At 36.4% G+C, this 22,631-nt stretch overlaps 1 protein-coding gene across 1 annotated transcript; it reads left to right on the top strand.

Moving 5' to 3' along the window:
* The first annotated feature begins 266 nt into the window (after positions 1-266).
* LOC138716183 (larval cuticle protein A1A-like) lies at positions 267-6,133 on the top strand. Its single transcript, XM_069849022.1, has 3 exons — positions 267-326; positions 2,307-2,651; positions 5,416-6,133. Exons 1-3 carry the CDS (start codon positions 312-314, stop codon positions 5,962-5,964), a joined length of 909 nt encoding a protein of 302 aa, XP_069705123.1. The 5' UTR covers positions 267-311; the 3' UTR covers positions 5,965-6,133.
* The last annotated feature ends 16,498 nt before the right edge of the window (positions 6,134-22,631 follow it).

The raw sequence follows: 22,631 nt of genomic DNA, 5'->3' as shown, positions 1-22,631 counted from the left end.
ATTTCCCCATCACGCTTCGGAGGATTGCGTCACAAAACAATCCGTCAGTGGACACAGCTGTTGTTACTGCATTTTTAAACACACATTTGTAGCAGACTGGGTATAGATGGTTTCGTTGGCCTATTATTAGAGGGTACAGAGGAAACAGGGTGTAAAATTAATTCCAATCGTGTAAACAAGAAAGGAAGGCGTGGTGTTCTCTTACCGATGAAGTAGTAAGATTCGTTGCATATAAAAGGAGAGGAAGACTTGATACCATCATCACAACCAAGTCTGTTCTCAGAGGAGTGACAATACCACAGGCAGAAACAATGGCTTACTTCAAGGCAAGATTTAGTTATTTTTCACACATAAGTTTAAGCAGTTCTAAAATTTTTGTTTTTCAGTTTATATCGTGCAAGGTTACAAATATAAAAATCGTTCATTTTCACATCAATTGAAAAGGAAATTGTTGTCTACTTACACACACATTAATTTAATTAATTTTTCATTTTTCATTGTTTGCAACAACACAAAAGTTGTGAAAAGTTGCAAATATTTTTATAAATATTTTTGTGTTAATTGTTGAAAGTTTATATTGCTATTTGTTTTTATTGTCAAGTGTACTTTTCTCAAAATTATTTCGATGGGTTTGAAGTTCTAAAGAATAACAATGTATTGAAGAAGACGAAGAAACCATCTGGCAATATATAATAATTGAAAATATTAAGGATATACTCTTATACTCTGTTCAGCGTGAGTATTTTTTCCTTGCAATGCCCGAAGTGTATTTATGTTAGTACTTCGATTGCAAAAAAAAAGTTAGATATTTGTTTAGATTTTTCAAAATCTACTAACAACGTAGCTTTGGAATACTTGAAAGTTGTGTACTTTTACTGTATATTTGGACACAATGTATTTGGATACAATTTTGGAACAAAAGTTAGTAATAAAATCTATATTTAAAATTTAAAACATAAAAATTATTAAATCAAATCATATCCAAAAGCAGCCAAGAAGAAAATATATTAATATATCTGGTCTTTTAAATTACATCGAAAATTTTACGTGGAATTTGTTTTCAATGTTGTCTTTGTGCTTCTAATCTACATGATTTCAATAGCATTTCTGTAAAATATGTTATAGTGAATCAAGAAATAATAAACAATTTTCCGAATATATATATATATATATATATATATATATATATAAATATAAATTATTTGCAGAATATATTTTGTTTTTAGTGTAATATTTTTACAACACTGTGACAAGTTATAAAATTAGGTACATTGGATATTAAGACATTTCAGTGGTTATGAATTAAAAAAAAATACAATGCATTTGACATTTCAAAATTAACACAAATTTTTGGTATGAATTTAATTTCTTTTCTCTCTCAGTGAAAAAATTATTTCCATGTAGTCTACTGACAGACTAACCTACATCAATTTTTTAACATGGTAAAATATTTTATAAAGTTCTAAGAATACCAAAGGTCTCGGGTTCAATGCCCGGCCCCGAAACAATTTTTCCCTCGAAATTATTGAAATTAACTTTACAGGGAATTATACCTGAAAGCTTGATTTGCATAATACACGTCACTGTTCGTTAACAGAAAACCATAATTTAAGTCACACAGAGTTAGTATTTTAGTTATTTTAGTGTGCACTCAAAAGTTATAAGTTAAGAATGCCTAAAGATTGTGTATTCGACGCGCAAAACTATTAATGTAAAAAAGAGTTTGAAAGTATTAGGCCTATTTCAACATAACTTTCAGCCTAAATTATCTAATAAATAAGGACACCAGACTCAACTACACAAAATTTCTAGGACTTTTTATAGACTCCAGTTTAACATGAGATAAGCACATCGAATACATATGCACAAAGCTATCAAAAGTTTTATATTTGTTAAAGAAATTAACGACTTGCGTTTCTCAAAATTATTTAAGATGTGCCTACTTTTCTTTCTTTCAGTGAATAATCCGATATGCCCTAATTTTCTGGGGAAATGGAACCAAAATTGGAAGCGGCTTGATTTTACAAAAGAAAGCCATTAGAATTTTATGTAAATCAAACTATCTGGAATATTTTCGGCCACTTTTCAGACAATCACGGATTTTAACAATCATAAATTTGAATATATATGATCTAGTACTTTACACTCGACAAAATATCGACAATTACTCATTAGTGGCCAATATACATGATCATGAAATTAGAAATACCTAGTGAACAAATTAATATTCCAAATTGTACATTACACAAGAGCAACACAAACTTTTTAATTATGGGGATTAAATTATATAATAAACTTCATTTCAGATTGCAGTTGTGGCAGCACTGGTGGCGAGCTGTCTGGCCGAACCTGGCTATGAAAGCTCCCCTTATGGTTCCTACGCTGGCGGCAACGGGCCTTACGGTTCATATGCTGCCGGTTCCTACGCTGCAGGCAACGCTGCTTATGCTCTCAACGGGGGATATTCTCACGCTTCAAATCTGAAGTATTCAGGCTCAGGACCGAGATACGCTGGTGCCCTCAACTCAGGATACGCTTCAAATCTAGGCTACGCTCACCCTACAGGACTGGGCTACTCCCAACCTTCTAATCTGGGATACGCTCATGGGCCTGCGGGTTACAACTACGCCGCCGATGCTGCTGATCATTATGTAAGTATAGAGAAAGTTTGTCTATATAATCCTATTGAACACTTTGTGTTACGTTTTAGTTACACAAGAGGGATAATTAAAATAATTATTTACGTTAAAGCTCTATGCAGATAACTGTAGTTACACGTTTAGTACAGCTCTTAAGTATAGAAATCATTAATATGTATATACTTAACCCATCGTTCCAATGTTGGAGCATAGGAGGTTTCAGTTCCTACAAGGAATGTAGTTACACTGATTTGTCGACAGGGGGCAGAGCGAAAAGTGATAAGCTCTTCGCCTCAAACGCTATCTAGTATGCAACTAAGGTATTACTAGGACGCGAGAGAGAATAAATTTGGTCCAGAGGCTCTAATTTAGACTTAGAGGTTTTTAACGTGCCGGAAAACTTAGACACGAGGCAAACGGCTTGAAGTCCCTCCATGAGGACTTGGATTTCGGGTAGAAATGATTAATATATCATGATATTAAATACGGTAAGGCTATAGTTGAAATTAGCAGAATAATACTACAAAAGATGATAGAAATACTCAGGTTGTTATTTTAAAACTGTAGGCTTTGAATGAAGAACAAATTTACATACGCAGATATGTATTGTTGATAAACATGATTACTATAAAATAATACACAAACATAACTCAACATGTATGTTGACTTGATCTGAAAGTCCCATATATTCGAAAGGAGTACACATTCACATGCTTTTTTTTTATAATATACAGATACTAAGTGTAGCTGTGATTTTATATAGCCTAGGTTCTGAGTGACTAGGTCTTTATATAAAACTGTAAATGTCGTAATGATTTCCTTACAAACGGACAAATTAAGTAAAATATGTATTTATTCATACAGAATTAATTACAGTCATTTATTTCTGGTGAGATTTCACTACATTTTAATCTCGAATTTTTATATTAGAGTCCAAATTGTATTTCATCGTCTGAAATGTAAAGAATTTCCAAGTTTATACAAATAGTATAAATATAATAAGCAGAGTGAATTGTCTTTCAACCATACAAATTTTCTGAGATAAGTTTTCAGAAATACAAAGCTAATAATTTCTTTAGATTTAAGAGAGATCGTTCTGAATTTCGAGCAAGTATATACGTTTGTGCTAATTTGTGATTTCGTGCATTTCATATGTAATAGTAAAAGCTGAACGAGATAAGTGAAATGTGTGTTTATTTATGCAAGGGGGACTATGTTTCGTTTCATGTGATCAGCTACGCGTTAAAGTCAATTCTCGGATTTATATCAGAATTTGAAAATATATTTTCAAATTCTGCAACGCAAGATTTTGATAGTTGCTATAAACACTAAAAAAGAAATGTAAATGTACTTTCAAAGACTAAATGCTTGCGTCGTTTATATTTTTAAATATGAAATTACTACTGACCATTATAAAGGAATCAATTTCAGTTTCGAGTAAGTGTCTACGAGGCCAAAACTAACGTGAAATGAAGTTCTAGTTTGTGACTTTATGTGAATATAATTGTAAAATTTTCATGGCATCGTTAGGACTATAAACTCAAAAAATTAAATAAATACTTGTTAATTGATAGGATATCATTGAATTTGACTGAGAGCAAAATAGTTTTATTTTTTGCATTAGTTTATTATGATTATCGGTGTTCAGCCAATTATAATAAATGCTCAGTGATTACCATCAGCCTCAATTCACAACCGCAAGCGACGCGGTAGAATGTCTCGTATACTCTGGAAAATGTATGTCCTCTATTATTTCGGGAGCTGCAAGGATTCGTGTTAATAGAGAAAGAATACACCATGTTTTCATGTAGCCCCACAGAAATAAGTCTAATGGAGGGAGGTCCGGGCATCTTGCAGGCCAATTTACAGGTCCTCGAACACCAAATCGTCCACACCTGTGGAGTAACGGTTAGCGCGTCTGGCCGCGAAACCAGGTGGCACGGGTTGGAATCCCGGTCGGGGCAAGTTACCTGGTTGAGGTTTTTTCCAGAGTTTTCCCTCAACCCAATTTGAGCAAATGCTGGGTAACTTTCGGTGCTGGACTCCGGACTCATTTCACCGGCATTATCACCGTCATCTCATTCAGACGCTAAATAACAGCGTCGTAAAATAACCTACTTAAAAAACACCAAATCCAAATAACATATTCTAATTTGAACCTTATAGTATACGGTATATGATCCGTTCAGAGCAGAGGTGGTGTAAGACAGAAATGGACAATGAGGGTTAAAATATACATTCTATAAAATACAGCACAAAGTAGCAATTAATATTCAATTTATTTAATCCATTAGTAGTCAGTGGATAGCACGAAGGACATATTAATTGCTACTTTGCGCTGTATTTCACAGAATTTTTACGTTAAATCTCATTACCCAATTTTGACTTACACCACTTCTGCTTTGAACGGCTCATATAAAACATCATTATCAGATACGGAGTAATTTCAACTATCCTTTTTTCACAGCAGCATAAAGTCTTAAAATGCAGGTTTCTCTTAACCTGAAATTTTTCTTTGTTTCTCTTTTGAACTGGGCCGTCAAAAATGTCAAATAAATTAAAATTGCGTTTGCCCATTGCGTTACTATCGCCTGTACAATAAAAATATTTCTGATGTTACGTAAACAGGTTAAAGTTAATTATTTTAATTTTCTAGAAAACTTTTAAATCTTGAATTTGTATAAGTTATTTGACGAAAATTGTTTGTACCGATAGCCTCGTAGTGCAAAATAAAGTTGTAATAGGAATCCAATTACATACAAAAATTAATTTTCAGGCTCCACCAAACTATGAATTCAATTACGACGTGCAAGACGGCTCAACCAATGACATCAAGGAACAATCTGAACGACGAGTTGGCGACAAGGTTGACGGCCACTACAGCCTGGTTGAGCCCGACGGCACAACTCGTACAGTCCACTACACCGCTGACGATCGCAACGGGTTCAACGCCGTGGTCACTCGCTCTGGCGACGCAGTCCACCCTTCGTCTGCTGCCGTCGCTGCTAAAGCACAACGGAACCTCGCTGCTGCATCCGGCTACCCCTACGGAGGATACTCTCCTTCCGCCTCTGCCGGCCTCTACCCGCATGCTGCCAAGTACTCCGGCTCCTATCTGGGATCTGCTGCCCACCCTCACGCAGCTGGTCTGAACTCGTATGCGCAGGCGCCCTTCTATTCAGGATCTCCTAGTCCGAGCTACGCTTATGGTGCACCAGCTACAGGTTACAACAGAGGAGCTCTCGGAGCTGGGTACCGCGGGTCCTTCCTAGGGTCTGGGTACGCTAAGAAAGCTCATTTGAACGGCCATGGAGGATATTACTGATATCCTTGGATTACAAGGGCATATTCATCGTAACATTACAACTGGTGCTATTAAACGCTTATCACTGCTCATGTCGACAAAATATTTCACGAATACGCTGGTTCTCACTGTCATATTACTAGTAAACTTGCCTACATATTTTATGAATAAAAGATAATTTTGAAACTAATGTTCAGTAGATCTACTTACTTACTTACTTATGGCTTTTAAGGAACCCGGAGGTTGCCGCCCTCACATAAGCCCGCCATCCGCCCCTATCCTGAGTAAGATTAATCCAGTCTCTACCATCATATCCCACCTCCCTCAAATCCATCTACGTCTCGGCCTCCCCAAAGATCTTTTGCCCGCCGGCCTCCCAACTAACCCCCTATATGCATTTCTGGATTCGCCCATACGAGCCACATGCCCTGCTCATCTCAAACGTCTGGATTTAATGTTCTTCATTATGTCAGGTGAAGAATACGATGCGTGCAGCTCTGCCTTGTGTAACTTTCTCCATTCTCCTGTAACTTCATCCCTCTTAGTCCCAAATATTTTCCTGAGAACCTTATTCTCAAACACCCTTAATCTCTGTACCTCTCTCAGAGTGAGAGTCCAAGTTTCACAACCATAAAGAACAACCGGTAATATAACTGTTTTATAAATTCTAACTTTCAGATTTTTTGACAGCAGGCTAGATGACAAAAGCTTTTCAAAAGAATAATAACAGACATTTCCCATATTTATTCTGCGTTTAATTTCCTCCCGAGTGTCATTTATATTTGCTACTGTTGCTCCAAGATATTTGAATTTTTCCCCTCTTCGGAGGATAAATCTCCAATTTTTATAGTTCCATTTTGTACAATATTCTGGTCACGAGACATAATCACATACTTAGTCTTTTCGGGAATTACTTCCAAACCTATCTCTTTACTTGCTTCCAGTAAAATTTCCGCGTTTTCCCTAATCGTTTGTGGATTTTCTGCTGACATATTCACGTCATCCGCATAGACAAGAAGCTGATGTAATCCGTTCAATTCCAAACCCTCTGTGTTATCCTGAACTTTCCTAATTGCATATTCTAGAGCGAATTTAAAAAGTAGAGGTGACAATGCATCTCCCTGCTTTAGCCCGCAGTGAATTGGAAAAGCATCAGATAGAAACTGGCCTATACGGACTCTGCTGTATGTTTCACTAAGACACATTTTAATTAATGGAACTAGTTTCTTGGGAATACCAAATTCAATAAGAATATCATATAAAACTATGTACAGTATTAATAAATCAATCCACTAACTCCAATCACCCATACAAACTACACATCCTGATATACTTTACCTATTCCATTCATTCATCCATATCTCTCAATAATCCATCCATTAACACATTATAAGAATATTATCCACCTACACACGCATCCATTTTATTAATCTATTTCATCCATTTATCCATCCAACTATCCATGGTAGTCATGCATCCACTAATCTCATCCATCTTCCCTAACCATTCAATCTTCATACATCCATCTACCCTTCCAACTACACATTTATATATCCTATATATACTCGTATCAATAGTCTCTAGACACACACCTTCATCTCAAATAGCAGAAATAAATAAAATGCTCTCTCAACTAATAACATTCAATAAAAGAATTGTATTCCAATGGATACCATCCCATTGTGGAATCCTGGGAATCGAGAATTGGGACGCTTTAGCAAAGAAGGGCAGCACTGCTACTTACAGACCTGTTACTAAATCTACGTATTACTCTGTGAAAAGATTTATTGAATCTACATGCTTAGACTTCAACAAACAAAATTTGATAACACAATCTCAAGGGGAAAAAATGGAACTTTCTGCATCATAATCCACAGCTGATTCCTGATTTACCACGCAAATCGTCTGTAGCTGCATTTAGATTGGCAACAGGCCATGACTGTTTGGCCAAGCATCTGCACAGAATTGGAATATATCAGTCCCCTAACTGCCCATTGTGCAACTCAAATCAAGAAATGGATTCAGAACATCTCAAAATCTGTGCGTCAGTGGCTAACTATGACAATATCTTTGACAAATATTGGAGTGCAAGAGGTCAAATGACTTTATTGTCAAATGCCTGGCATTAGAAAACAACAACATATATCCTATCTATCGAACCATCAATATACTTGATTATTCATAAACAATATCCAGAATTCAACTTATCCTAGTCATTTCATACTCCTACATTACCAATCTTATGAACCTATTCCATCCATTCTATCCGTCCATCCATACGCCAATCCATCCCAGCATACGGATCTCAGTCTCATGTCCTTCATAATCAGAACGTGTGAACGCAACCAAAACGACATTAGGTTGTAGTAGGATCAATGAAACGTATCCTGGGCGATGGCTCGGTCGCGGTGGAATCATTTCTTGGCCACCGACATCATCCGACCTTACGCCATTGGATTACTGTGTGTGGGGTTGCCTTAAGAGCGAAGTCTACAGGCGCAAAGTGGAAACAAGGGAGGAATTTCTCGCTCGCATTTTACATGCTGTGCTCAAGTAAAGGAATGTCCGAATCAGCTCAGATCAGCAACACAGCAGCTGTCTACAAGAGCTGTAAAGTACCTTGAAATTGACGGTGGACTTTTTTAAAATGTTCCGTAAAGAAAGCTACACAATTAAACAGAACATTAAGAACAATGTTTTAATTTACTATCACCTACACTTTTCCCGTTCCTCATTGTTTCTATTAGTTTTCTCTGAAACTGTTAAGAAGAGGACTTATGTTCATATAAACTTTTTTGTTCAGAATCACTAATATTATCACCCCTCAAACTATGTACCTTTTTTCCTGAGTCATCCTGTATAATGCAAGGCAAAATAAAGAAAATGAGTGACAAACAAAAATATGAGGATTAAAATAGGTTAATTGATAATAATTGAAATAGTAAGGAAATGAAGTAGGCAGTACATACCTACAGAAACAAGTAACTATGTACATAAATAAGGACCTCATACAGACGTCGCACTGAGGAAAGTGCGTGACATGAATATTCATAACGATCTTGTCACGACATCAGACGAAGCCTTTTTTCTGGGTTATTAAACTCTTCGTAACAGTCTCCAATACGCTGAATTCTTCTCGCATAACTGAGATGTGGCTCATACGTAAAAATTACGTCACGTCAGTAACGGAAAGCCCCTCAGGCAGAGAGTTAAAATATGAGTATAAAATAAAAGCACATTAGATAACATAGAGAGTCACCTGTAGCTATGGCAGGCCATGTTAACAGCGTGGTACCGGGAACTTGAAATTCGCTACGATGATTATTTGAACAGGGACTCGAATGAGTTCTATTTCCTGTCTGTTTAATTCAAGTCCTATATAATTATAATTATCTTATACTGGCGACATAAATATTACAAAAACCAGTACTGCCATTGTGACAATCATTCACACCAAAGCATCCGCAACTGTCACCAGTATTTCAACCATCACAACCACAACACAGCAACAACCAAAACGTCGCAAATTTCTAGCGCAATAATTAATAATAGATCCCTATTAGAAACAACAACCACCAAGTTTCTTGGCTTAAAAATCGATAATGTGTTAAATTGGAAGGTGCCAAATCTAGGGAATCGTGTAGGGCTATTTTAAAAAAAACTACAAATAATGCCCATGGCTTGTCAGTATATCTTTCCATTAATAATCTTCCTCGTATGTAATCGTGAAAACTTTGTAACTAATTCAACAGTTCATAGCATAAATACACGTAAAAAAAAATGACTTCCATACTCCATCAGCAAGTCTATCGTGCTATCAAAAAGGAGTGCGTTATATGGCCTCCCTATCGATATAAAAATTAAACTCAAAACATAAAATTATTTAGGGCCAAATTAAAGAAGTACCTAATTTCTCAAGCCTTCTATACTGTAGGTGAATTCATGGCATTCAATAACACTTCATGAAATTGATACTAAAACTTTGGGTTGTACTAGTAGACTATATTGTAAATCTCTTCTGTATATATTCCAATTAGACTGTGACTATAAATTAAGATTTCATAAGAGAATTAAGTTTTTTGACTTGTTCCATATTCTAGCTGTAAGCAATGTATGAATACCATGGAATGTTAATAAATACAATACAATACAATACCATCAACAGCAAAGAAACCATCAAACTATTAACAGTACAAGAACCACCACCGCTGTTAAAAAATACATTACTATAATAATACCGAACAGCTGTATATTAGCAGCATTGATGAGAGTGTGAAATGTCGCGGAGCTGACATCTAGCGGACAGGTGTGGTGTTACGACCACAAATACAAATATTAACATAGCAAGAATCAGACTATTGTTTAAAACGTGAGTTACTAATGTGGAATAATATCTGGGACACTTAAGAAATGTTGGATAGTATTTAATGTGATATTATTATTATTTTATATCAAAGCTACATATTATGAGAAATATCACTTCGTATTATTTTCCGTCATTAATTTTTACAAATATGTTCTTTGCTTTAGTGAGACAATAGTAATATGCGTTACAAGAGCGGTATGTTGAAGTTTTCATGTTCGAGGAAAAGTTTGAAAAAACGAAACGTAGTTGAGCTTTTTTAATTTCCGAGAATTGAAAGAAAACATACCGCTCGTGTATCGTACATTATTTTGTGCGAAGATCGTTTATTACATACCTGAAAGAGGAATTTCTAATTAGTTGCAATGAAATCTCTATCTTGGTTTCTGTTCAATGACGGCAAATTTGCAAAACAAAAATATCTATCTTCAACACTGTTGCTTTAAAATGTTTTCTGTGTTTACTATACTCCAGCAGGCCGTGACATACGTCTGTCTTTTTTTCCCCAGTCTATAAATGCGAACTTAAAACAAAAGGTAAGGTATGTAATGATTTATTTTTCATTTTAATATTTTAACAATATTATTTATATAACATATTGCAGTAATAACATAGGCATCTGGAATCTTGTTGATTTTTTCACGGCTTCCTTAATGTTACTTGCATCACGAATGCAGTAACTTTAGTGGAGTTGTAGAGTTTACTTAATTTTTGCAAATATTTAAAAACAATAATTAGCAGTGCAATTTAGGTGAAATTGCAGTGGTAAATTTCAATTTATAATTATTACTATATTGAACGTCTCTAAAAATAATATGTTAAAAGCCTAAAGCAGTAAAATCAATATGTCACTTAAGCGGTAAGAAGAGGGAAATTGTTATGTGTGTTAGGTTGGGAATACTGAATGTGGAATTTTAGACTTTCCGCGGATTGGTTTTGTGCGGAAACCAAGCAAATACGCACAATCTCGCACAAAATTAATTCTGACATTAAGAATGAATTTATAATAACGCTTCATATACACATTGCTGACAGTTGCAAAGATAATCTTGGTATAGTAATCTGATGATTCTAGTAAAATTAGTAAGGACATATGGACAACAATAAAACTTAATTTGATAAAATTTTAAAATTTCCAATATATTTTAACTTCTATTCATTTATTAGGCCTAAATAAAAAACCTAATTTTTATTGTTCTATCAACACAGAGACGAAGGCATTAGGCCTAATAAAGAATTTTGTTGACTCACGTTTCATGACGCCTCGGAAATCAAAACTACGATTTGGAGCAGTTTGTAATGCTGTAAATGTAGCAGTTATAAACAGCACATATACACCTTGACATTTTAACACAGCACTAATTAATAAAACTATTTACTAGCACAGCAAAAATCTACATTATAGTAGATTACAGCTTGTTTCGCGAGTTTCAGCACACCCTGCCGCCTAGATAGCAGCACCTGCGCCATTCGCGCAAAGAACTGCTAGCTGTCCGGGATTATTATAGTAAGGTATTTGCTGTTAATACTACACCAATCTTCACAACTACTAATTGCATAGCTACCACATCAACTAATAACGCCACAACATTCACAACAATCATTAGCAGTACAGAAACCGCCAAAATCATCAACATAGTAATTACCACATACAGAGTGTTAAAAAAAACTGTATCGAATATTTTAAAAGGTGGATCAAAACAAGAAAATAATGCCTAATAAACATTGGTCCTACAACATATACTTTCTGAGATCTGAACACTTGTTCATAAGAGGTGCTCAATGTGACGTCCATTCATGGCAATGCATTCCTCTGCCCTTTGGCGTAAGGATTCACGCTCTCTATGAAATTTGTTGTTAATATGTTAATACGAAAGTCCTGATAACAACTCACAGTGTGTCATTATTTCATCAATATATTCAGTTAATCTCTGTGGTAGCACGTATGGCCCTATTAATCTATCACCAAGAACGCCTGCCCATACGTTGATTGAGAATCGGTGCTGATGCCTTGTTTCTTCAACTGCATGAGGATTTTCCTAATGACTTGAAACTACTTTAAAATAAATTATATTATGGAAAAGTTCCAATAAATAAGAAAGTTGTAGATGTCAGCAAAAGTATGCAGTACGTACTTCCTGAATATCATCAATTTTATGAAGAAATTCTGCAGTGGCCAATAGAAGAAAAAACAATGAAGATGACTGAAAACTTCATAGGAAGTGTTTAATGAATAAACTTAAAAACTTTTATGTTTTTAATTGCTTTATTTCAGAAGTAAGTGATATTGCCTTAGCAAAATAATGTTCTTAACAGTTAATATTTGTTAGCCAGTAATAGTTAAAACACATTTAAGAACATAAAAAATCATTTCATTATGCTTTACTTACTGTTTATTATTAAAAGGGTACAAGTCCATCATAAATAATATTTTTTACAGTTACGTTTTAGTGATATTAACATTAGTTCATGCATGTAAATGTAACTTTACACCTTTGTCGTCGAATAAAAAATATCTGATTATACTACAAAGTTCCATTAACAAAATAAACAGTTTTTGCTTCTCCTTTAAAATTGACAAAAGTGGACATATGACCTTTAAAAAATAATTGGTTCAATTAACGAAGACTATTTCTAGCTATCAGTAAGTAATATGTCTTGTGTCTTGAATAATCCTATATTCATTCATTCATTGTTCTGGCCGAGAGCAGGTCTTTCACTGCAAACCCAGATTTCTCCAATCTTTCCTATTTTCTGCTTTTGTCTCCTCATGTGATCCACATATTTTAATGTCGTCTATCATCAGATGTTTTCTTCTGCCCCGAACTCTTCTCTCGTAATCCTATATATCGCTCTTAATTCTGCAATAAAACTGCTTATTCATCATGAATTGTCGATATGAGGGCATGTAGCACTCCGTATTATGACGCCTTACATGCTATCGTTTAATGCTTATTTCAAGCCGCACGATCGTTAATCACTTAATTCTTTATTGATTAGCAAGACGTGTTACGAAAAGATTGCTTCTATGTCTATTATATAACGCATAACGTGAAAGAACTTTCGGAATTGCTTCACTTTCAAGGTCTCTATTGAAATGTGCTGGAAGCTAACCGAAGCGAATCCATTGCTCCAGACTGCAGTTGGTAATTGCGTTATAACGAGGAAAAGCAGCGAAACGTAGAGATGAATTTAAAGATCACAGACAGTAATAATTTGAATAACGGACATGGACCTTCCTCATGGTTAATACGTGTAGGAAAAACCATCGGCTCGAACAGCTTGAACGCCGGACTTTCACTTGTTCCGCACCCAACTCTAGCTCAGGAAACTGTCGGAAAAATATCAGTATTTTAAACGCGGTAGACCGCATTGAATGGTACAGTTCTCACGACTACTCTCATCCATCCTGCTTATTGTATTCAACTATTTTTCCACACGTAAACGTAATATATGCGAACTTCTTCTATAATTTAAAAGCCAAAGAAATACTTCTTATAACTCATGTGACCCTTACGGTAGCGAGAGGTTAACGTTCACAACTTCTGACTTCTTTCTCTCACAGAAATGCAAACACCCTTGTTCTCCTTGCACTCCATTTGTTTTTCTTCCCTTCCACTTCTTCTACTTGTATTCTCATTATTCTATTTGTATCCCCTTGTTCTCCTTCTATTCCTATAGCTTTCCTTGTATTCTCCTTGTCCTTCTCTCATTCCCCATGTTCTCCTTGCTATCCTCTTGCTCTCCTTGTGTTCCCCTTGTTCTTTTCGTCTTCCCCTCTCTCTCCTTGTATTATCTTTGCTCACCTTGTATCCCCTTGCTCTCCTTGTATTCACCTTCCTCTCTTTGTATCCCCCTTCCTCTCCTTGTATTCCCCTTGCTCCCTTTCTATTCTCCTTGCTCTCCTATTCTCCTTGTTCTTCCTGTCTTCGCCATGTTCTTCTTGTTCTCCTCCTTCACCTTGCCATCTCCTCACTCTCCTTTTATTCCCATTGTTCTTCTTGTCTTCCTCTTGCTCTCCTTGTATTCCCCTTGCTCTCCTTGTATTCTCCTTGCTCTCCTTGTATTTCCCTTTGCTCTCCTTGTATTCCCCTTGCTCTCCTTGTATTCCCTTTGCTCTCCTTGTATTCTCCTTGCTCTCCTTGTATTTCCCTTCCTCTCTTGTATTCCCCTTGTTCTCCTTGTATTCCCCTTGTTATCCTTGTATTTCCCTTGCTCTTCTTGTATTCTCCTTGCTCTCCCTGTATTCCCCTTCCTCTCTTGTATTTCCCTTGTTCTCCTTGTATTCCCCTTGTTATCCTTGTATTCCCCTTGCTATTCTTGTATTCCCATTGTTATCCTTGTAATCCCCTTGCTCTTCTTGTATTCTCCTTGCTCTCCCTGTATTCCCCTTCCTCTCTTGTGTTCCCCTTGCTCTCCTTGAATTCCCCTTGCTCTCCTTGTATTCCCCTTGCTCTTCTTGTATTCCCCTTTCTCTCCTTGTGTTCCCTTTGCTTTCCTTGTATTCCCCTTGCTCTTCTTGTATTCTCTTTGTTCTCCTTGTATTCCCCTTCCTCTTTTGTATTTCCCTTGCTCTCCTTGTATTCCCTTTGCTCTCCTTGTATTTTGTATTTCCCTTCCTCTCTTGTACTCCCTTACCCTCCTTGTATTCTCCTTGTTATCCTTGTATTCCCCTTGCTCTCCTTGTATTTCCCTTCCTCTCTTGTATTCCCTTACCCTCCTTATATTCCCCTTGTTATCCTTGTATTCCCCTTGCTCTTCTTGTATTCTCCTTGCTCTCCCTGTATTCCCCTTCCTCTCTTGTATTCTACTTGTATTCCCCTTGCTCACCTTGTATTCCCCTTGATCTCCTTGTATTCCCCTTGCTCTCCTTGTATTCCCCTTGCTCTCCTTGTGTTCCCTTTGCTTTCCTTGTATTCCCCTTGCTCTTCTTGTATTCTCCTTGCTCTCCCTGTATTCCCCTTCCTCTCTTGTATGCCCCTTCCTCTCTTGTATTCCACTTGTATTCCCCTTGCTCTCCTTCTATTCCCCTTGCTCTTCTTGTATTCCCCTTGCTCTTGTTGTATTCTCCTGGTTCTCCCTGTATTCCCCTTCCTCTCTTGTATTCCACTTGTATTCCCCTTCCTCTCTTGTATTCCCTTACCCTCCTTATATTCCCCTTGTTAACCTTGTATTCCCCTTGCTCTTCTTGTATTCTCCTTGCTATCCCTGTATTCCCCTTCCTCTCTTGTATTCCACTTGTATTCCCCTTGCTCTCCATGTGTTCCCTTTGCTTTCCTTGTATTCCCCTTGCTCTTCTTGTATTCTCTTTGTTCTCCTTGTATTCCCCTTCCTCTTTTGTATTCCCCTTGCTCTCCTTGTATTTCCTTTGCTCTTCTTGTATTCCCCTTACTCTTCTTGTATTCTCCTTGCTCTTCTTGTGCTCTACTTGTTTCTCCTTGCTCTCCTTGTAGTCCCCTTGCTCTCTTTGTATTCTCCTTGCTCTACTTCTATTCCCCGTGCTCTTCTTGCATTTCCATCGCCCTCCTTGTATTCCCCCTTGCTCTGCTCCTATTCCCCTTGCTCTTCTCGCATTCTCCTTGCTCTTCTTAAATTCTCCTCCCTCTCTTTGAATTTCCCTTGCTCTCCCTGTATTTCCTTTGCTCTCCTTGTATTCCTCTTGCTATCCTTGTATTCTCTTTGTTCTTCTTGTCTTCCCCATGTTCTCCTTGCCATCCCCTCGCTCTCCTTGTATTCCCCTTGCTCTCCTTGTAGTCCCCTTGCTCTCCTTGTATTCTCCTTGCTCTTTTTATATTCTCGTTGCTCTTCTTGTATTCCCCTTTCTCTCCTTGTATTCTCCTTGTTCTTCCTGTATTCTTCTTGCTCTCTTGTATTCACCTCCCACTCCTTGTATTCTCGGGGCAGAAAAAGATAAATCAAATGATAGACGACAATAAGATATATGGACCATATGCGGAGACTAAGAAGGCAGAAAATAGGGAAAAATTGAGAATGCTGGGTTTGCAGTGAGACATCCTGCTCTAGGGTAGAACACAATAAATGAATGAGTAGCTATGTGTATAGTGTGTGCACTTCTCAATCAAGCTGCCCGATGTTCGTTTCTCGGTATGGGCAATAAGTAACTCTCTTCATCGCTCACTACTAGCAAGAGTAGCAACAGGCATTCCAACCGTTAGAGTACACAAAACTAAAGTGACTGGAGTCTGTTCAAAAACAAACATCAGTTTCAATACGCAGCAAAAGCCTACGTCATGAAGGAGTTAGTTCATGAAAACAAACCCTATCAAATTCAAGCAAGGCGATTTAGAGATTGTCGAGAATGTACAGACCGGGAAAAAATGTTGGGTAAAACTTAATGAAATGAGAAGAAGTGCAATTTACTGCATTCAAAATCAGTGCAGTTTACATACAGGAAGTTTGAATTCCATTGCAATTTACCACCGCTCTTGGAGGGAACATGGAAAAATGGAAAACAAGAAATCTTCAGGTACGTCAAGAATCGTCACATCTGTTCCACTCGCAAGGAGACAATTGCGGAATTACAGGCTTCCATCCATGATGAAATTGCAGCCATTCCGCGCGACAAGCTGGCACGTGTGATGGATAGCTTCCTGAGTGGATTACAAACTTGTGAAGTGAATGGAGAGCATTTACCGGATGTAATTAAAAAAAAATATGCATTAAAGTAAATGAAAAAAATGTGTACATTATTTGCAAATAAACTACATTTCTAGGATGCAACATTCTTATATAATTCAATGTTCTTTTTGTACCATACATTTTGCTCCACCTTGTATTACTGTTTGCAAAAATAAAACTCATGTTAAGGCACTTGTGACAGATTTGTGATGATTTGAAGATATGAAAATGATGTGATGATTATAATGATGGTAATTATTATTATTATTATTATTATTATTATTATTATTATTATTATTATTATTATTCATTTTTCTGTCCAAGAGTAGGTCTTTCACTGCAAACCCAGCTTCCTCCAATTTTTCCTATTTTCTGCCTTCCTCTTTGTTTCCTCATATGATCTATTTTATCTTCATGTCGTCTATCATCTGATATCTTCTTCTACCCCGAACTCTTCTCCCGTTCACCATTCCTTCCAGTGCATCCTTCAGTAGGCAGTTTCTTCTCACCCAGTGACCCAACTAATTCCTTTTCCTCTTCCTGATAAGTTTCAGCATCATTCTTTCTTCGCCCACTCTTTTCAACACACTTCTTTTCTTATTCTGTCTTTCCACTTCACACGTTCCATTCTTCTCTATATCAAAATTTAAAATGCTTCTATTTGCTTCTCTTCAGTTTGTCGTAATGTCCATGTTTATGCCCCATACAATGCCACACTCCATATAAAGCACTTCACTAGTCTCTTCCTTAGTTTTCCAGAGGTCATCAGAAAATGTTCCTTTTTCTATTAAAAACTTCCTTGGTTATTGTTATTCTCCTTTTGACTTCCTGGCAGCAGCTCATGTTACTGCTTATAGTACACACCAAGATACATTAAAGATTATACATTACAGTTATATGAACACTAATAAATACAATAAAATTGTTAAAAAAAATTTAGTAATAGTCAGACATGTTTCGGAGATGCTTCTCCATCTTCAGTGACTATTTACCACGACGGATGGTTCAGGTGATCGAACCATCCGTCGTGGTAAATAGACACTGAAGATGGAGAAGCATCTCCGAAACATATCTGACTATTACTATTTTTTTATATTTTTATTGTATTTATTAATGTTCATATAACTGTAATATATAATCTTTAGGCTAATGTATTTTATCAAATCTATGAACACTGTATAAATGACCTAACATGTGTGTTTTATCTTTAAATATAGTACATGCCAAGTATTTGAAGCTGTCCACTTGCTATTATTATCATTATCATTATTATTATTATTATCATTATTATTATTATTATTATTATTATTATTATTATGAGTTTCTGCTCAGTCATAATATGTGATGAAATCTTATGTTCAAATTATTTCTGTTAAGTGATATGTTTGTTATGTTTAAGTCTTACTGGTACAATAAAGGTAAAGTCATTACATCATAGACCGTGGAGGGCCACAGGATAGAGAGAGGTTAAGACTCCGACGTGTACGGACAATTGCACTAGATGGCAGTAGAGATGTCAGTTTTGCTCGACTGCCGCCCTAATTCCCAAGGAAATGTCCATGTTACTCATTTCTGTTAGAGGTGGATAAACCCCAGAGCCACAGTGCGGTCAGAAATATTGAATCAATAGAGAAAAGTAATGGCCCCATAAGGGAATGGAACCCGCGACCTTCCGGCTTTCAGTGTTATGCCTTAAGCGCGCGTTCCTTACTGGAATATTTTCTGTATATTATTTTGTTATTATATTTCGTGTCTGATTACAAAAGCAATACGATTGAAATTTCCGAAATACAGTATGTTTGTCATTTACCGTAAATGGTAATATGGTTCTTTTTATACATACATCTTTGGACTCTATCGATCTTACTAATAAACCGTGTGTAGTTTTTATACGAGACTTATGCGGAGTTGAGACAGAAAAAGTTACTAATAAACCATGCATAAGGGATGGATGTATAAATAGTCTGTAACTATACAATGGGAATTGCTTTGCAGTAGTTATATACACGAAACCCCTTGTTTAAGTGTTGTATATAGAGAAAAAATGGCCGCCCCTCTAACAGCTGTTTGTATCGACTGACATTTTATGATGATGGTTGCCTTGTAACCACAGAAGAACAAACCAAAGAGCATAGATTTTTTTTTATGTTTAATATTGGTCGACCAGCAGACTTGCTATACAGACCACTGTTAAATTATGGAATATCACATGCAGAATATCATGCTGAGGTTCGCTCTAAAGGCTCCTCTAATTAATTTAAATTAATTAATTAAACATTTTTGTGAATTGTGTGAATGAAAATATGATGATTTTCCGTGTTAAATTTATGAAGAGTCGTCAGTATCACTAAGAAGGATATCTTGAGGAAGTTTCCTTTTGAGTCGAGATGGCTGACAAGATCTTGCTCCAATGTTATATGTCACAGCTTCAGAAACACCAGGAAGTTTGTTGAAGAAAGATTTTGACATTGAATGGATGTACTGTTCTAGTGGAGGAATTCCCAATTCTTGATGCAGTTGTTGATTTCTTACAAACCAGGGGGCATTTGAGTACGCAGGAACTTGTTCTGGAGAACTTGTAGGCGATGCATGTGAATCTTATTTGCTGTCCCCCACACTGGCGCTGCATAAGTTAAAAGAGGTCGTACAAGCGAGGTGTAGAGTAGCATTGAACAGTCCAATCCAATTTGTGAACGTCTATTAACCAAAGGGTATAATTTTCGAATTCTAGAAGAGGTTAGTGTAACAATGCGAGTTATATGGGCATTCCATGTAAGTTTCGTGTCTAATAATATTCCCAAATATTTGACAGCTTCTTGACTAGAGAGCCATGTAACTTGTTCATTTAGAAGAACCAAAGGAGGTGGATTATGAATAGGCCTTAAAGAGAAGATTTTAGCTTCTGTCTTGGTAATGCTGAGTAGTAATCTCCAGTCAGAGAACAATTTAGACAGCTCCTGTAAGGATGTCTGAAGAAAGAGCATAGAATAATTAGAATAATATTGCTGTAGCTTGTACTCTTTAACCAAAATATAGTGTGGTAATCGATCAGAGCCAGTTGTACTATCGATACTTAACACGGCACACTAGAGCTCTCTACCGGATGCAATAGAGAACCTCAGTTATTCTATTATCTTTCGTAATGAAGTAATGACGAAACTATGACGTAGCTGTGTAACAGTTATACTGTTATACACGACGTATGTAGTGATTATTAGTAAGCAATTTACACACGACTTAATAAACGAGCTACTCACTCTATAAGACAGTTAAACGTCAGTATATAGAGTTTTTATTAGTAAGACCGTATATGTACATTCACTAGATAATAAGATCTAAATTTGAAACTTGAAATGCTAATATGCGTAACAGATCGTATGTTACAATAAAAGAATTAACGTCTTTCACTACTCCGCACCTTACAAACTGTACAAGGCACGTATTATGTTAAATTGTAAACAAGGATAGTTACTGAGAGCTGGCGTGCAAAGAATATAGCGATGTAATATCGGTATTATGTAGAGTAGTGTTAATGGGTTTATATAACACTGGAATATTCAACAATAGGCTAGAAGCAGAGAAGGTGTGGGGAGGGGGAATTATAACTGATGCTTAGAAAACTCAGCAGGTGAGCTGACGAGAATGGTAGAGCCTTTAGAACTAACGTATAGTAATTTATACATACAACACTGTGCTTCAAATCGAAGTTCATGAAGTGAATTAATAAAATAAGACCAATAAGAATACTACAATATAAAGAAAGATATCTCCACTTCGATTTCAATCAACACACACCATGTCAAAAGAGATATCATAGTCATCCTCTATAACAGAGCTATCCATCTGCAACAAGTCTTATAAGCGAGTGCACCGATCTCGGTTAGGAGCGTTTAAGTCAGGGTTGGGCACCACGAATTTTACTCTCTCACGGGGAGCCATATGACTTCTCTTCAAGTCCACACCTGTGGAGTAACGGTTAGCGCGTCTGGCCGCGAAACCAGGTGGTCCGGATTCGATTCCCGGTCGGGGAAATTTACCTGGTTGAGGTTTTTTCCGGGGTTTGGCCTCAAGCCAATATGAGCAAATCCTGGGTAACTCTCGATGCTGGACTCCGGACTCATTTCACCGGCATTATCACCTTCATCTCATTCAGACGCTAAATAACCTAGGATGTTGATAAAGCGTCGTAAAACAACGGATTAAAATAAAAATAAAAACTTCTATTCGATCCCTTTCTTCCCTGCTGAATACCGCACAGCGTTGATGCAGTGACGGATGAATATTAAGCGTTCCCGTTTAGTTTTTCCATTCGCTCCCGGTGCTCAGCCCTGGTTTCAGTAAAAGATATTAGTTAACCATACATTAGTTGTTTTTGTGTGACAATATTCAAGAAACGCGAACTCTCACAAATACCACAGCCTAGTATATACAGTCACGAAGCTTGAGTTGTGAGGGTGTTAGGAACAATAGACTGTGCTGGTACTATTTCGCATTGTCTATAATGAGGCGATATTAGCGATCCTAGTGGTGAGCAACTATCTATGGATGCATATTTACTATGTATTGAGCTTCGTGACTGTATATACTAGATTGTGCTAATAACCCCTCTAACGAAAGGATATGCAAACAAATTCATTGATAAAATCATAAGAAACACAAAAGCAGAGCCTAGCAGTGTTCGATAATGAAAATGTATAGGGGGAGATGATTTGTAGTTGATATACTGATTTTTACGTAAAGATTAATTTTTGGTCCTACAGAATATATCTGTTATGGTAATAATGTTTATTAGAGGAGAAAAATTCGATCGAACCCGGGTCCTTGGTTCCACATACCAAGTGCTCTAACCATTGAGTTACGCCGAAGTTCAAAATATACTATCGTGCAAAAAAATACTGTACAATACACTCGCTCAGCTTGTTTTTCAAACTTTTCTTCGATTTTACAAAAAAACACTTCCCAACCTTGTATTGTAATATACTATTTCCACACTTTTAATTTTATTGCATTTACTCACATTGAGTCTTGTCGACGTGCTGAAGGGTCGTCCCTATCTACTCCCAGCCACTTAATACTATTACTGAACCTACTACCCCTGCTGCTACTGGCTACTCACATTCAAGTACTACACGTTCCACCAAATTTCATGCTAAGAAGTTCAAATGTTTAAAGCGCGTTCTGAAAAGTATGGTTAACAAAACTACAGAATGAAGTTAATATTCTGAAAAGTACAAAATAGAATAAACTATACAGATACTAAAAGAAATATATATATATTTAAACTGGCTCGTTCAAATTTTTTCAGCTCACTCAGACATTCACAATTCAATTTTGGTTTTGCTGTTAAATGTTATGTATGTCAAATATATTGTAAATTTTGTAGGAATGGAAATTATATTTGGAAGATTTTGAAAAGACACAAAATTTTTAAATAATATTAATAACTCATTTCATGCCAAGAAGTTGAAATGTTTTGCTGCATGTTCTGAAGAGTACTGTTCACAAAACTGTAGAGGCTTTTTTAGATAACGTAAATATTTTCAAAATTTAAAAAAATAAAATTTAGCCTACTACTTGGACACTAAAAAGTATAACATATTTAAACTGAGTGAATTACCTTTTTTCTGGTCATTCCTACATAAAAAAATTCGAATTATGATTCTGCTCTGTTAAGTTATATGAATGT

Source organism: Periplaneta americana, chromosome 16 (assembly GCF_040183065.1).
Source record: "Periplaneta americana isolate PAMFEO1 chromosome 16, P.americana_PAMFEO1_priV1, whole genome shotgun sequence".
In the NCBI taxonomy this organism is placed as follows: domain Eukaryota; kingdom Metazoa; phylum Arthropoda; class Insecta; order Blattodea; family Blattidae; genus Periplaneta; species Periplaneta americana.
Note: the sequence above shows the minus strand (reverse complement) of the source record. Positions and strands in the feature narration are given on the sequence as shown.

What these genes read in the sequence shown, in the direction of transcription:
- LOC138716183 (XM_069849022.1), top strand. An exon ending in CCGATGCTGCTGATCATTAT is followed by an intron (nt 2,652 to 5,415) that starts GTAAGTATAGAG and finishes ATTAATTTTCAG; the next exon opens with GCTCCACCAAACTATGAATT.